Source organism: Rhinopithecus bieti, unplaced genomic scaffold (genome assembly GCF_001698545.2).
Source record: "Rhinopithecus bieti isolate Rb0 unplaced genomic scaffold, ASM169854v2 scaffold_28055, whole genome shotgun sequence".
Lineage (NCBI taxonomy): Eukaryota > Metazoa > Chordata > Mammalia > Primates > Cercopithecidae > Rhinopithecus > Rhinopithecus bieti.
Genome location: NW_016812914.1, coordinates 75,947 through 88,444, shown reverse-complemented (window position 1 = coordinate 88,444; position 12,498 = coordinate 75,947). Strand labels below are relative to the sequence as shown.

At 57.6% G+C, this 12,498-nt stretch overlaps 3 protein-coding genes across 3 annotated transcripts in view; 1 reads left to right on the top strand and 2 right to left on the bottom strand.

Annotated features, from left to right (window-relative positions):
• CATSPERD (catsper channel auxiliary subunit delta) overlaps positions 1 to 4,962 on the top strand; it is a 52,990-nt gene extending 48,028 nt beyond the window's left edge. Inside the window, exons 17-18 of the mRNA XM_017847143.1 lie at positions 2,364 to 2,521; positions 4,607 to 4,962. Of these exons, the coding sequence (XP_017702632.1) occupies positions 2,364 to 2,521; positions 4,607 to 4,907 (459 nt within the window). The 3' untranslated portion in view covers positions 4,908 to 4,962. The remainder of the gene's footprint in view (positions 1 to 2,363; positions 2,522 to 4,606) is intronic.
• Positions 4,963 to 8,086: 3,124 nt separating this feature from the next.
• Positions 8,087 to 10,069, bottom strand: PRR22 (proline rich 22). Its single transcript, XM_017847229.1, has 3 exons — positions 9,654 to 10,069; positions 9,500 to 9,562; positions 8,087 to 9,177 (listed from the first exon to the last, which is right to left on the bottom strand). The coding sequence occupies exons 1-3, from the start codon at positions 9,985 to 9,987 to the stop codon at positions 8,105 to 8,107; spliced, it is 1,470 nt and encodes a 489-aa protein (XP_017702718.1). The 5' UTR covers positions 9,988 to 10,069; the 3' UTR covers positions 8,087 to 8,104.
• Positions 10,070 to 10,263: 194 nt separating this feature from the next.
• DUS3L (dihydrouridine synthase 3 like) overlaps positions 10,264 to 12,498 on the bottom strand; it is a 7,129-nt gene continuing 4,894 nt past the window's right edge. Inside the window, exons 6-11 of the mRNA XM_017847141.1 lie at positions 12,181 to 12,291; positions 11,869 to 11,965; positions 11,597 to 11,672; positions 10,730 to 10,918; positions 10,506 to 10,634; positions 10,264 to 10,399 (exon numbers count right to left, since the gene is read on the bottom strand). Of these exons, the coding sequence (XP_017702630.1) occupies positions 10,327 to 10,399; positions 10,506 to 10,634; positions 10,730 to 10,918; positions 11,597 to 11,672; positions 11,869 to 11,965; positions 12,181 to 12,291 (675 nt within the window). The 3' untranslated portion in view covers positions 10,264 to 10,326. The remainder of the gene's footprint in view (positions 10,400 to 10,505; positions 10,635 to 10,729; positions 10,919 to 11,596; positions 11,673 to 11,868; positions 11,966 to 12,180; positions 12,292 to 12,498) is intronic.

The window sequence follows — 12,498 nt, the reverse complement described above, 5'->3', positions numbered from 1 at the left end:
CCCGGCCTGATTTTTATTTCTTTTAGGCAGGGTCTTGCTCTGTCACCCAGGCTGGAGTGCAGTGGCACAATCTCAGCTCACTGAAGACTCAAGGCTCAAGTGATCTTCCCACCTCAGTCTCCCAATTAGCTGGGACTACAGGTGTGCACCACCATGCCCGGCTAATTTTTGTATCTTTTTTTTTTTTTGTAGAGACAGGGTTTCAGTATGTTACACAGGCTGGCTTTGAACTCCTGGGCTCAAGCGATCCTCCCACCTCGGCTCCCCAGTGCCCTGGATTATAGGCCTGAGCCACCACACCCGGCCTCAGTATGTCTGTTTTTTTTTTTTTTTTTTTTTTGAGACGGAATCTCGCGCTGTTGTCCAGGCTGGAGTGCGGTGGCGCGATCTCAGCTCACTGCAAGCTCCACCTCCTGGGTTCATGCCATTCTCCTGCCTCAGCCTCCTGAGTAGCTGGGACTACAGGCGCCCGCCACCATGCTTGGCTAATTTTTTTGTATTTTCAGTAGAGATGGGGTTTCACCGTGTTAGGCAGGATGGCCTCAATCTCCTGACTTTGTGATCCGCCCGCCTGCACCTCCCAAAGTGCTGGGATTACAGGCGTCAGCCACTGCACCTGGCCTCCCTCAGTGTGTATTTCTATAATGCGAGTTGGTTCATGCATGACTGACAAATGAGAGCGTGATGTCCTGTCCCCAGAAGGAAGAGACCGCATCAGTCGACCTGCATCTTCCCGGGACACATGTTTTGTATCAGGAATGCAGCGCATGCAGCAAAGCCACCAGCAGATGGTGTCATAGCTCTTCTTTTTGCATTTGCCTTTTTTTTTTTTTTGAGAAGGAGCCTCACTGTGTCCCCCAGACTGTAGTGCAGTGGTGCAATCTCAGCTCACTGCAACCTCCACCTCCCGGGTCCAAGCAATTCTCCTGCCTCAGCCTCCTGAGTAGCTGGACTTGTAAGCACCTGCTACCATGCCTGGCTAGTTTTTGTATTTTTAGTAGAGATGGAGTTTTGCCATGTTGGCCAGGCTGGTCTCGAACTCCTGACCTCATGATCTGCCCTCCTTGGCCTCCCAAAGTGCTGGGATTATAGACATGAGCCACCGCGCCCAGCTGGCTCTGCTGGTATCTCTATATGCATTCTTCGTATGGGTTGTCTCATTGCAAATTGCATGAGTGCATTTAAGAGGTGGCCCCATCACTATTTTTTGTTTTTTCCATCAGCTGTGGTGAGTGGGTGCTTTTGTAGAACATAAAGTTTTTCTGGCCAGGTGCAGTGGCTCACGCCTATAATCCCAGCACTTTGGGAGGCCGAGGTGGGCAGATCACTTGAGGACAGGAGTTCAAGACCAGCTTAACATGGCAAAACCCTGTCTCTACTAAAAATACAAAAAATTACCTGGGCATAGTGGTGCATACCTGTAATCCCAGCTACTGCAGAGCTTGAGGCGGGAGAATCGCTTGAACCCGGGAGATGAAGGTTGCAGTGAGCTGAAACTGCACCACTGCACTCCAACCTGGGTAACAGAGCGAGGCTGTTTCTCAAAAAATAAGTAAACAAACAAACAAACAAACAGTGGCCAGGCACTGGCTCACGCCTGTGATCCCAGCACTTTGGGAGGCCGAGGCGGGCGGATCACAAGGTCAGGAGATCGAGATCATCCTGGCTAACACGGTGAAACCCCGTCTCCACTAAAAATACAAAAAAAAAATTAGCTGGGCGTGGTGGCGGGCGCCTGTAGTCCCAGCTACTCGGGAGGCTGAGGCAGGAGAATGGCGTGAACCCGGGAGGGGGAGCCTGCAGTGAGCCGAGATCGCGCCACTGTACTCTAGCGTGAGATTCCATCTCAAAACAAAACAAAACAAAACAAAACAAAACAAAACAAAACAAAGAGCAGGGAAGAGGAGGTAACGATTGGTCAGCTGCTTAACTGATCACAGGTTGATATTATTACTAACAGGCTTCAGCTGTACCTAATCACAAGAAACACTTGTGCCTGGGTCGTGACTGCCCTCAGCATTCCTTCCAGGCGGCAGACGTAGTTTGTCAGTTTGCCAACATTCTGCTTTTATGAGAACAGTGTGCTGTTTACTCATAGCCTCCAGTGGTATACTGAGATGATCACGACCCTCAATCTTTTGGCCTCCAACAGAGGCAGGTGAGATGGAGGCTGAGCAGCCTCCGTCCAGTCTCCACTGCAGGGAGCATGAACCTGCCCCCACCATGGGCACTTGGCCCCAGAGTCCCACCCATGCATGCCTAATGAGGACTAGGGTGGGCGCAGGGCCTCAGCGGGGAGGAGGGAGGCTCAGGGCCCCCTCCCCAGCCCCCAGGGCCAGTGGGCACGCCTCTGTCCCCCACAGAACTACGTGAGCTGCCACGACCCCAACAACGATGCCCCTTTGAGGTGGCCAGATGTCCAGTATCAGATCTTGGGCGGCCGGACAGCAAACCAGATCATTTTCAGCCACAACAACGGCTTCTATGTCTTCTACATTTCCATTGTGGATCCGTACTACAGGTGAGCGGGCCCATCTACCCCGACGACAGGGGACGCCTGATGCCCCTGGGGGCTCGTCACCCATGTTTCGGGGGACAAACCTGAATTCCCCCAACGGCCCAGGCCGTCCCCAGGACAAGTGATATTTTAAGTTCTGGGTGATGTTTGTTCCTGTGTGAAATAAATACTCATTTCAGAGTTCTGCACTGGGTGCTGGGGGAACAGCAGTGACCGGGGGCTGCACCGCTGCCCTGGCACACCCGAGTCACCCTCTCCTACTCCCCGTGGCTAGGGTGTGTTGATGGCTGCGGGTCAGAGCTGGCTCAAACTGGCTCGCCAGTAGACTCTCAAGTATTCAGGAATCTCCAGCCTGACCAACATGGTGAAACACTGTCTCTACTAAAAATACAAAAATTAGCCAGGCATGGTGGCAGGTGCCTTTAATCTCAGCTACTCGGGAGGCTGAGGCAGGAGAATCGTTTGAACCCAGGAGGCAGAGGTTGCAGTGAGCCGAGATTGCACCACTCACTGCCCTCCAGCCTGGGTAACAGAGCGAGACTCCATCTAAAAAAAAAAAAAAAAAAAAAAAAAAAAAAAAAAAAAAAAAAAAAAATTCAGGAATCTTACACGGGTCAATTTCACATCGGTGGCTTCCAATCAGCCACGGTGGAAATATTTACACCTCAGGAATTGGCAGACACTACCCAGGAGGGCTTTACCCTCTGAGAGCCAGTTGTTAACTATTTAGCACTGACAGGTGCTGAGGAGATTATAAAGCCACATCTAAGCCATGCCATGTGTATCAGCGTGTCCCTTTGGGAGGGGGACACCAGGTGGCATCTTCCTCATATCCTCACCCCTGCTAGAAGTCATTGTCACCCATCACCTGTCCTCTCCAGAAGGATGAAAGTTCACCCCCTGAAAAAAAACGCGTGGAGGTCCTGCCATCCCTAGAGGCCCCAGACTAGGAGGATCAGCTCTGGGGTAGCAGCAGGTGAAAGGCTCTGGGTAGGGTGAGGATGTCCACAGGAGAGAGGAGAGAGGTGTGGGACTCTCCCCTGCCACACCTGCTCCCTGCACCACGCAGCCTGCACTGTCCCCCTCCCCGCTGTGGGTTCTGTGACACCCCTGAACCTTTCCTCCCCTTACCTACCCTCCACTGTCATCCACCACTTCCCTGCTGTTGATGGACCATTTAGTTTGCCCCTTCCACCCTCTCTAGCCAGAGTCTGGACTTTAGGGGAGAATGGGGACCCTAGTGACAGCTGCCAGAGGGCACAGAGAGGATGGCAGACTCAGAATCAGAACCCATAAAAGTTGGCCGGGCGCAATGGCTCATGCCAGTAATCCCATCACTTTGGGAGGCCAGGACAGGTGGATCACTTGAAGTCAGGAGTTCGAGCAAGCCTGGCCAACATGGAGAAACTCCGTCTCTACTAAAAATTAGCCAGGTGTGATTGTGGGCGCCTGTAATCCCAGCTACTGGGGAGGCTGAGGCAGGAGAATCGCTTGAACCCGGGAGGCAGAGGTGGTAGTGGGCTGAGATTGCACCACTGCCCTCCAGCCTAGGTAATAGAGCCAGATTCCACTGTCTCAAAAAACAAAAAACAAAACCCCAAAGAAGTCAAAGTGGGCCAAGTGCAGTGGCTCACACCTATAATCCCAGCATTTTGGAAGGCGGAGGCGGGCGGATCACTTGAGGTCAGGAGTTTGAGACCAGCCTGGCCAATAGGAGGCTGAGACCAGCCAACAACATGGTGAAACCCCATCTCTACTAAAAACACAAAAATTAGCCAAGCATGGTGGCAGGTGCCTGTAATTCCAGCTACTTGGGAGGCTGAGGCAGGAGAATTGCTTGAATTCAGGAGGCGGAGGTTGCAGTGAGCCGAGATCATGCCACTGCACTCCAGCCTGGGCGACAGAGAGAGACTCAGACTCAAAAAAAAAAAAAAGGCATAGTGGATGGAAACAGAAGTGGATATACCCGGTCACTGCTGTGGGCCTGGCTTTCCCTCCTGTGGGTCTGAACACCTTTGCCAGAGACAAGGCAAAGTCCCCCAAAGGCAACGCCCAACGGCCTCTCCCTGTATCCCCCACCCCCCGCAGCTACTGTCAACTGGAGACCGTCTTTAGCATCTACGTGTATGGAGCGTTCCCCGTGCAGCTGGTCTCTGCCGGGGTCGTCATGGTACTGCTCATCTCCAGCATCCTGGGGTCCGTGTGGCTGGCCTACATGATCCCCAGGCTGCTACGCACAGCACGTGGCCGCAGGATGAAGAGGTTTGTGGCACAGCTGTATGGGAGATGCAAGGCGGTCTGCCAGTTCAGGGCCTCAGCCACAGCCAGGACAGGCACAGAGCCCCTGGGCCGCCACCGCAGTTCTTACGGAGGCAGGTCTGACCACTGAGGCCGGTCCACAGGGTCCCGACCCCTTGTCTTCAAATAAAGTATAGTGTAACATAGCAGGAAGTGGTATGTATTCACCATTTTTTCGTTTTTTGTTCTTTCTTTGTTTTTGAAATGGAGTCTCGCTCTGTCACCTAGGCTGGAGTGCAGTGGCACGATCTTGGTTCACTGCAACCTCCGCCTCCTGGGTTCACGCCATTCTCCTGCCTCAGCCTCCCAAGTAGCTGGGACTACAAGTCCACGCCAGCACGGCTGGGTAATTTTTTGTTTTTTACTATTTTTTTTTTTTTTTTTTGTAGACATGGGGTTTTGACATATTGCCCAGGCTGGTCTGGAACTCCTGGGCTCAAGCGATCCTCCTGTCTCAGCCTCCCAAAGTGCTGGGATTCTCGGTGAGCCACTGCACCAGGGTCAGCCATCTCATTTTAAGGGAAAATTTGGTCAGTCTCATGCCTTCTGATTACTCTTTGGTGTGTGTGTGTGTATATATATATATTCATTCTGTGATCATTTTAAATTGCCCAAGATAGCTACAAGAGGCCGGGGCAGGGGGATCACTTGAGGCCAGGAGTTCAAGATCAGCCTGGACACCATAACAAGACTCCCATCTCTACAAAAAACATTTTTGAAGACATTAGCTGAGTGTGGTGGTGCACTCCTGTAGTCCCACCTACTCGGGAGGCTGAGGTGGGAGGATCGATTGAGCCCAGGAGGTCGAGGCTGCAGTAAGCCATGATCACAGTGCTATACTCCAGCCTGGGCGATGGAGCAAGACCCTGTCTCAGACCAAAAAAAAAAAAAAAAAATGCTGCTACTTGGGTCCTTGCAGACATCCACTGTGTGACTCTCACTCCACATTAATCTTCAAGAAAAGTGATCCCAGGTCCTTGCCCCACTTCCTCATCAGCCAAGACCTCCCCTACACTTGGGACACCTGGTTTTAGTTTCAGAGATACCCCAATGAGGCTTCAGGGAGAAGGAGCTGGAAGGCAGCTGAGAAAAGTGGGCTTGGGGCTGGGCGCAGTGGTTCACGCCTGTCATCCCAGCACTTTGGGAGGCTGAGGCGGGCAGATCCCCTGAGGTTAGGAGATCGAGACCAGGCTGACCAACATGGTGAAATCCCGTCTTTACTAAAAATACAGCTAAAAACAGCTACTCGGGAGGCTGAGGCAGGAGTCACTTGAACCCAGGAGGTGGAGGTTACAGTGAGCTGAGATCGTGCCATTGCACTCCAGCATGGACAACAAGAGTGAAACTCTGTCTCAAAAAAACAAAATGGGCTTGGAGTCTCTCCCAGCCTGTGTCCCAAGGGGGAAACGGGGATGAATGGGGATCACTGCAGATGCCAGGAGGGCACATGGCACAGTCCCTGGGACAGTGAGACCCTGTCTTGACGGCCGCAGCTGCACAGCCCCAAGACACTATCCTGAGTTGTTTTTGTTTGTTGAGATGGAGTCTTGCTCTGTCGCCCAGGGTGGAGTGCAGTGGCGCCATCTCAGCTCACTGCAACCTCTGCCTCCCCGGCTCAAGCAATTCTCGTGCCACAGTCTCCTGAGTAGCTGGAATTACAGGTGCCCGCCACCATACTCAGGTAATGTTTGTATTTTCTTTTCTTTTCCTTTTTTGAGACGGAATCTCACTCTGTCACCCAGGCTGGAGTGCAGTAGTGCGATCTCGGCTCACTGCAACCTCCGCCTCCCGGGTTCACGCTGTTCTCTTGCCTCAGCCTCCCGAATAGCTGGGACTACAGGCACCCGCCACCACACTCGGCTCATTTTTTTGTGTTTTTAGTAGAGACGGGGTTTCACCATGTTCACCAGGATGGTCTCGATCTCCTGACCTTGTGATCCTCCTGCCTCGGCCTCCCAAAGTACTGGGATTACAGATGTGAACCACCACGCCCGGCCAATTTTTGTATTTTCAGTAGAGATGAGGTTTCATCATTTTGGCCAAGCTGGTCTTGAACTCCTGACCTCAAGTGATCTGCCTGCCTCGGCCTCCCAAAGTGCTGAGATTACAGGCGTTTGCCACTGCACCTGGCCTCCTCCTGAGTTTTTTGAATAAGGGTTTCCAGGAGAGTAGCTCCAGAGAGCAGGAGGCCCAGTGCCCTGCACAGAGCGGGGACCATGGTCTCTACTCTGCCTCCAAACACCCACCAGCCTCCTGGACTCTAGGTGAGCTTCCCAGGGGCTCCCCCAGCAGACTCCAGAGGCCCAGGAGATCCAGCCCACAGCCTGGGGAAGGGGTAGGCTGAAAGTTCCCATCCCAGAGGGGTGTCCTCATCCCAGGAGGTGCTGGATGGCACTCGGCCTCCTGTTTCCTTACGTGTCCCTAGGGAAACGGGGTCAGCCTCTCCAGGGCCACCATGAACGTTTCAGGCGAGGAGGGTACAGGTGGCCACTGCCTGGACCCACAGGAGGGCTCTCGAGACCCTGATGTGGGTGAGCGGTGACAGGAACCAGCACCCGGAGGTTATTCTTATGAGGCTGGGCCCATCCCATTTTGTAACCAGTAGTGGGGCTGTCCCTGCCACCCTGGACCCAAAAGTGTGGCCCGCTGGGGCCCCTGACCCTCTCCTGGGCTCCAGGTGCTGTCTCCTGTCTCCATCTCGGGTGCACATGCCAGGTCCCCTGGGTGCTGTGTGCTCCCCACTCCTTCACGTGTGGGCAGTCTCCCTATCCCTGCCCCAGCCCCCACCCTCACACCATCAGGTCAAGCCCCTGCGCCCACCTGTCCGTCTGAACAAGAGCGTGGCCCTTCCCGCCCTCCCTGCGATGGCTGTGGCTTCCTGAGGACAGGAGGCGGCTGGGTGGAGATCTGGAGGCTGCTCCTCAAGCCCTGCCCTGATAGCTGTGTGTCTCCAGGGAAGTTCCTGCCCCTCTCTGGGCAGCCTTGCTTTTCCCCACCAAAGGGGTGAAAATCCTTAGAACGCGTCGAGTCTGGAGGTCAGCTCCCCCGTGCCCCAGGAGGCCCCTGCCTCTGCCAGTGGAGTCTGATCTTCCAGGGCTGGGACTCAAGGGGTTTAGGGTGTCCTATGATTCCGGGGTTCCCCTGCTAGGGTCTGGAGGCCTGTGAGGCCGGGGGCGCTGCCTTGCCAGTCCGTGGGATGACGGGGTGAGGGGCCAGGTGTGCACCTCCAGCCCCCTCCCCATCCCCAAGGCCACCACGTGGACATGGAGCTGAAAGGTCAAATGTGCTTTAATGGGGGGTAGCTCCCAGGTCCTGCCTGGGCCCCGGGGAAGTGGCGCTGGCTGGGCCTGCCGGCTGCCTGGTCTTCCCTCCCGGCTTTCCCTTCTTGGCCGTCAAGGCCTTTCTCTTGCTGGGCACACTGGGGGCTGGGGTGTTGGCGGCAGGGGCCCCCGGGTGGGGCAGTTGCTCCTCGTTGAGCGCCTTGAAGTTGAAGAAGTAGTCGACGTTGGACACGGTGTCCAGGATCTCAGGCACGCTGTAGTCGAAGGACAGCAGCTCCTCGGGCAGGCGCAGCGAGCGGATGTCATCGGCTGAGTTCCCACCACTGCTGTCAGGCAGGGCCGGCCCGGGGACCTCGCACAGGGTACCCTCAGGCTCAGTGGCGCCTGGCAGACAGTCGAAGAGCTTCATGGCGTCCTCCAGCAGAACCTTGTCAGGCAGTGCCAAAGCTCTGGCCGCCTCAGGGGCCTTGGCCTCGCCTGCTCCCAGGAGGGCCCCCTCCTTGGCCTCGGCCACCTTGAGCTCGCTGAGGCCTGGTGGGTACAGGGGCACCCCAGGTCGGGCCCCGCCGCCCTGTAGCTCCTTGGCGGGGAAGGCCAGGGGTTCGGGCCCAGGGAAGGGGCCGAGGTGGCCCTGGAGGTGGCTGTAGGCGTCTGGGGGCAACGTGGGCTCTGCAGGCAGCGTGATGAGTACAGGTGGCTTGTTCTCCTTGGGAGGTGGAGGGGGTGGCGGGGCCAGGCCTTCCTCCAGTGGCGGTAGGGGCAGCTCCATGAAGGCGGCGGGTCCTGCGTCCCCCACAAAGCCCAGAGCCTCTGGCCCGGGGCCCTCAGGCGGGAAGTAGGGCAAGAGGAACTGGGGCCCCCCCGGTGCCGGCTGGTAGTGGGGGTATGGGGGCAGCCCCGGGGCCTTGAGGTAGGGCTGCGGCTCCAGGAGGTAGCTGCCTGGGGCAGAGGGGCCCCCCACTGGCCCGCCGCTGCTTGCCGCCAGCTTGTACAGGGCCGACTGGCCCAGGTCAGGGGTGGTCCACTCAATCCGATAGATGCGGGGGTCGAAGAAGCACCCACACGGGGCCATCTGGAAACCTGTGGGCAGCAGGCAGGTGGCCTGAGAGCAGCCGCTGCCTGAGGGGCCCCGCTCAAGCCTGGGGGCCTATCTGGGGGATGCCACGAGAACCTTGCCACTGGGGGGCCCCTTTGGGGGACGACATAGGTATTGCTTTGGGGCCCTGGCTGGGTGATGGATAACACAGAGCTCGTCTTTGGCGCTCATCTGGGGGGCCTGTGTGAAGCAGGGGAGCAGAGGCCAGGCCTTCAGGCCCCCACCTAGGGACAGGGCAGGGGCGAGATGGGCCTGCACACTCAAACCCACTCCCAGCCTCATCAAGGGTTCAGGGGAGGCCGGTACCTGCTGGAGGGGCCGGAAACACCTCTTTCTCTGGGTCTGGGGGATGGTAGAGGTTCAAGGAGCCTGTGGACAAAGGTGCCCGGGTGGGTGGGGCCCTTAGGCGGGTGGGCCCCTGAGCCCTCCCTAACAGGTGCCCCTGCCCACCCTATCGTACCCACGGCAGGAGGCGGCTCGGTGCAGGTGGGAGTGGGCTGGCTGCCCAGTGCCTCAGCCCCCTCCAGACTCTGGAGGCTGAAACCTTCCTGGGGAGCTGCAGGGACATAGAAGGGTTTGGGGTGCTGCATGGGGCAATGGGGGACCCAGCCCAGACAGGCCAGGAGGGTGGCAGTAGGAGCACAGGTGGCCCAACCAGAGAAGAGGCCGAGAACCCGGCGGGGTTCTGTTTGCCTGGTTACTCGGGGCAGCGGGTTCCAGCCTGCAGCCCACCCACTGGTTGGAGTTCTGGGTGTCAGGGCTGGGCAGGGGCAGACGGTGGCAGAGACAGTCATCACCAGGGGAGGGAGGACTCTGGGCCAGGCCTTCGCCTCTTCCAGCAACACCCCCTAACAGCTTTGAGGGTGCCTCCTCCAGAAAGGCTGCCCTGATCCCCACGGGCATGCAGGCTGAGGCTCCCTGGGTCCTGAGCCCGCTACCTTCTTGGGGATCAAGGCCTCTCTGGGCACGAGCAGCACCCAGCTTGGGGCAGGGCCCATGGAGGCAGCCAGGAGGTTTGGGGAAGATGGGGGCCAAGGAGGGGCTGCTTCAGGGTCACAGAAAGGCCTAGATTTTAAAAGAATAAAATTTATTGTACTCTCCTCGCCCCACGGTGCCCCTGGGAAAGCCCGAGGCTACTTGTATGCGTTGGCCTTGTGCTTCGGCAAGAAGACGAAGTTGGGGGGCACTGGTCCAAGGAGCATCTCACTGTGGGAGGGCAGGTGGAAAGCAAGGTCAGGTCCAGGGCCTGCAAAGCACCCTCCATGACCCAGGGCCCCGACTCCAGCCCTGCAACTCCGGCCCACCCAGGCACCTGATGCGGATCCAGTCGGCGGCCTTCTGGCTGGCCATCAGCGTCTCCAGGTAGTCGCGGCCCAGGTAGTAGGGCGGCCGCTCGTTGATCCTCTGTGGGAGCCGTTCCAGCAGCCCCACGGGCACGTACCTGCAGGCAGGCGGGTAGGCACCAGAACAGGCTTGAGTCAGCCCTAGCCAGCCGCGGCCCATGCGCCACCCATCCCAGCAAGCCCCGGTGCCCACCGGCACAGGAAGGACAGCCACTCGAGCAGGAAGCGTCGGGTCTTCTCCACACCCTGCGTGTCTGAGCCCCAGTGCTCCAGGCCGTAGCTGGTAAAGTCCCGCAGGATGTCCAGGCGCTCGGACGACGAGATGTCCCAGTGCCGCTGCTCCTTGATCTCCGTGAATAGCCACGGCTTGAGCAGGGCGCCACTGTGGGACGGGCGACGATCAGTGGGCCCAGCCACCAGCCTGCCTGGGACCGTGTGGCCCCTGCTTCCATGGCCTGGCCTGAGCCGGAGCCCAGACCACAAAACCTACAAAGCCTAGTAAGCCTCCCGGCTGTGTGCACACAACCTTCAAAGCCCAGGACTTTTCTTTTTTAGACAGAGTCTGGCTCTGTTGCCCAGGCTGGAGTGCAGTGATAAGACCTCGGCTCACTGTACAACCTCCATCTCCCAGGTTTAAGCAATTCTGCCTCAGTCTCCCTAGTAGTTGAGATTACAGGCGTGTACTACCACACCTGGCTAATTTTTGTATTTTTAGTAGAGATGGGGTTTCACCATGTTGGCCAGGCTGGTCTTGAACTTCTGACCTCAAATGATCGTCCTGCCTCGGCCTCCCAATGTGCTGGGATTACAGGGGTGAGCCAGCACACCTGGCCAAAGCCCAGGACTTTCAACCCACCATAATCAGATCCCATGGCAGCAGCAATTTTCAGTCCTCTCTGCCACAACACAGCTGCAGCTCCTAACATCGCTCTCTGCCCCTCCCAACTTGGGACCAACAGCGTGCCACAGAGCAGGGGTGGGTGACGGCGTGTCGGGTTTGGGGCACTGCTGCTGTGCATGAAGATGGAGCTGCATCTCTGTAACATCCCTGGGCACTTACCGGGCAATCATGATCCCAGCGACACCAGTCTGCATGGCATGGTTGGCATCCTCAAATGACAAGATGTCCCCATTTCCTGAGAAGACAGAGGCTGGGGTCTCAGGGAGACATGGGCAGGTGGGACCCTGGGGGTCTCCCCACCAGTCCTTCAGTCTTGGCTGACCCAGTGGCCCCCATCAGGGTGGTAGGAGGGGGCCCCAGGTGGGAAGGTGAACAGCCCAGAGGGACCGAGGGTGGTAGAGGAGAGGGAGGTGGCTTCCCGGAGCACCCACCGAACAGGGGCATGGGGCTGGCGGCCTTCACACACTCCTCGATGTACTGCCAGTCTGCTAGCTTGGTGTAGCGCTGCTCCCGAGAGCGGCCGTGGAGCTGGGGGAGAAGCCGCCACGCAGGGTAGGAGGCAGAGAGTGAGACGCAGAGAGAAAGAGACCGAGAGAGCCAGGCTGAGAGGGACAGAGAAAGACAGAGACGGAGACAGAGGGAGGTGTGGAGGTGAAGAGGGAGGGATGGGAGGAGAGGAGCCGTTAGGAAGGGACGCGGGGTCGACCCCGAGACCCTGATGCCCGAGGTGTCCCAAGACCCACCGTGACGAGTGCCACGCCCCAGTCCCGCAGCTCGGGCAGCAGGCGGTGCGCCAGGTTCACACGCTCCTGGACGCCTGTGCGGATCTTCACAGTCAGTGGCACGTCCAACACCTACAGGATGGTGGGAGGTGGTGGGAGACGGTGGGATGTGGTGGGGGGTTGTGGGAGACACTGGGAGGTGGTGGGAGGTAATGGGAGATGGTGGGAGACGGTGGGAGGTGGTGGGAGACATTGGGAGATGGTAGAATGTGGTGGGAGGTGGTGGAAGATAGTGGGAGATGGTGGGAGGCGGTGGGAGGTGGTGAGAGATGGTGGGAG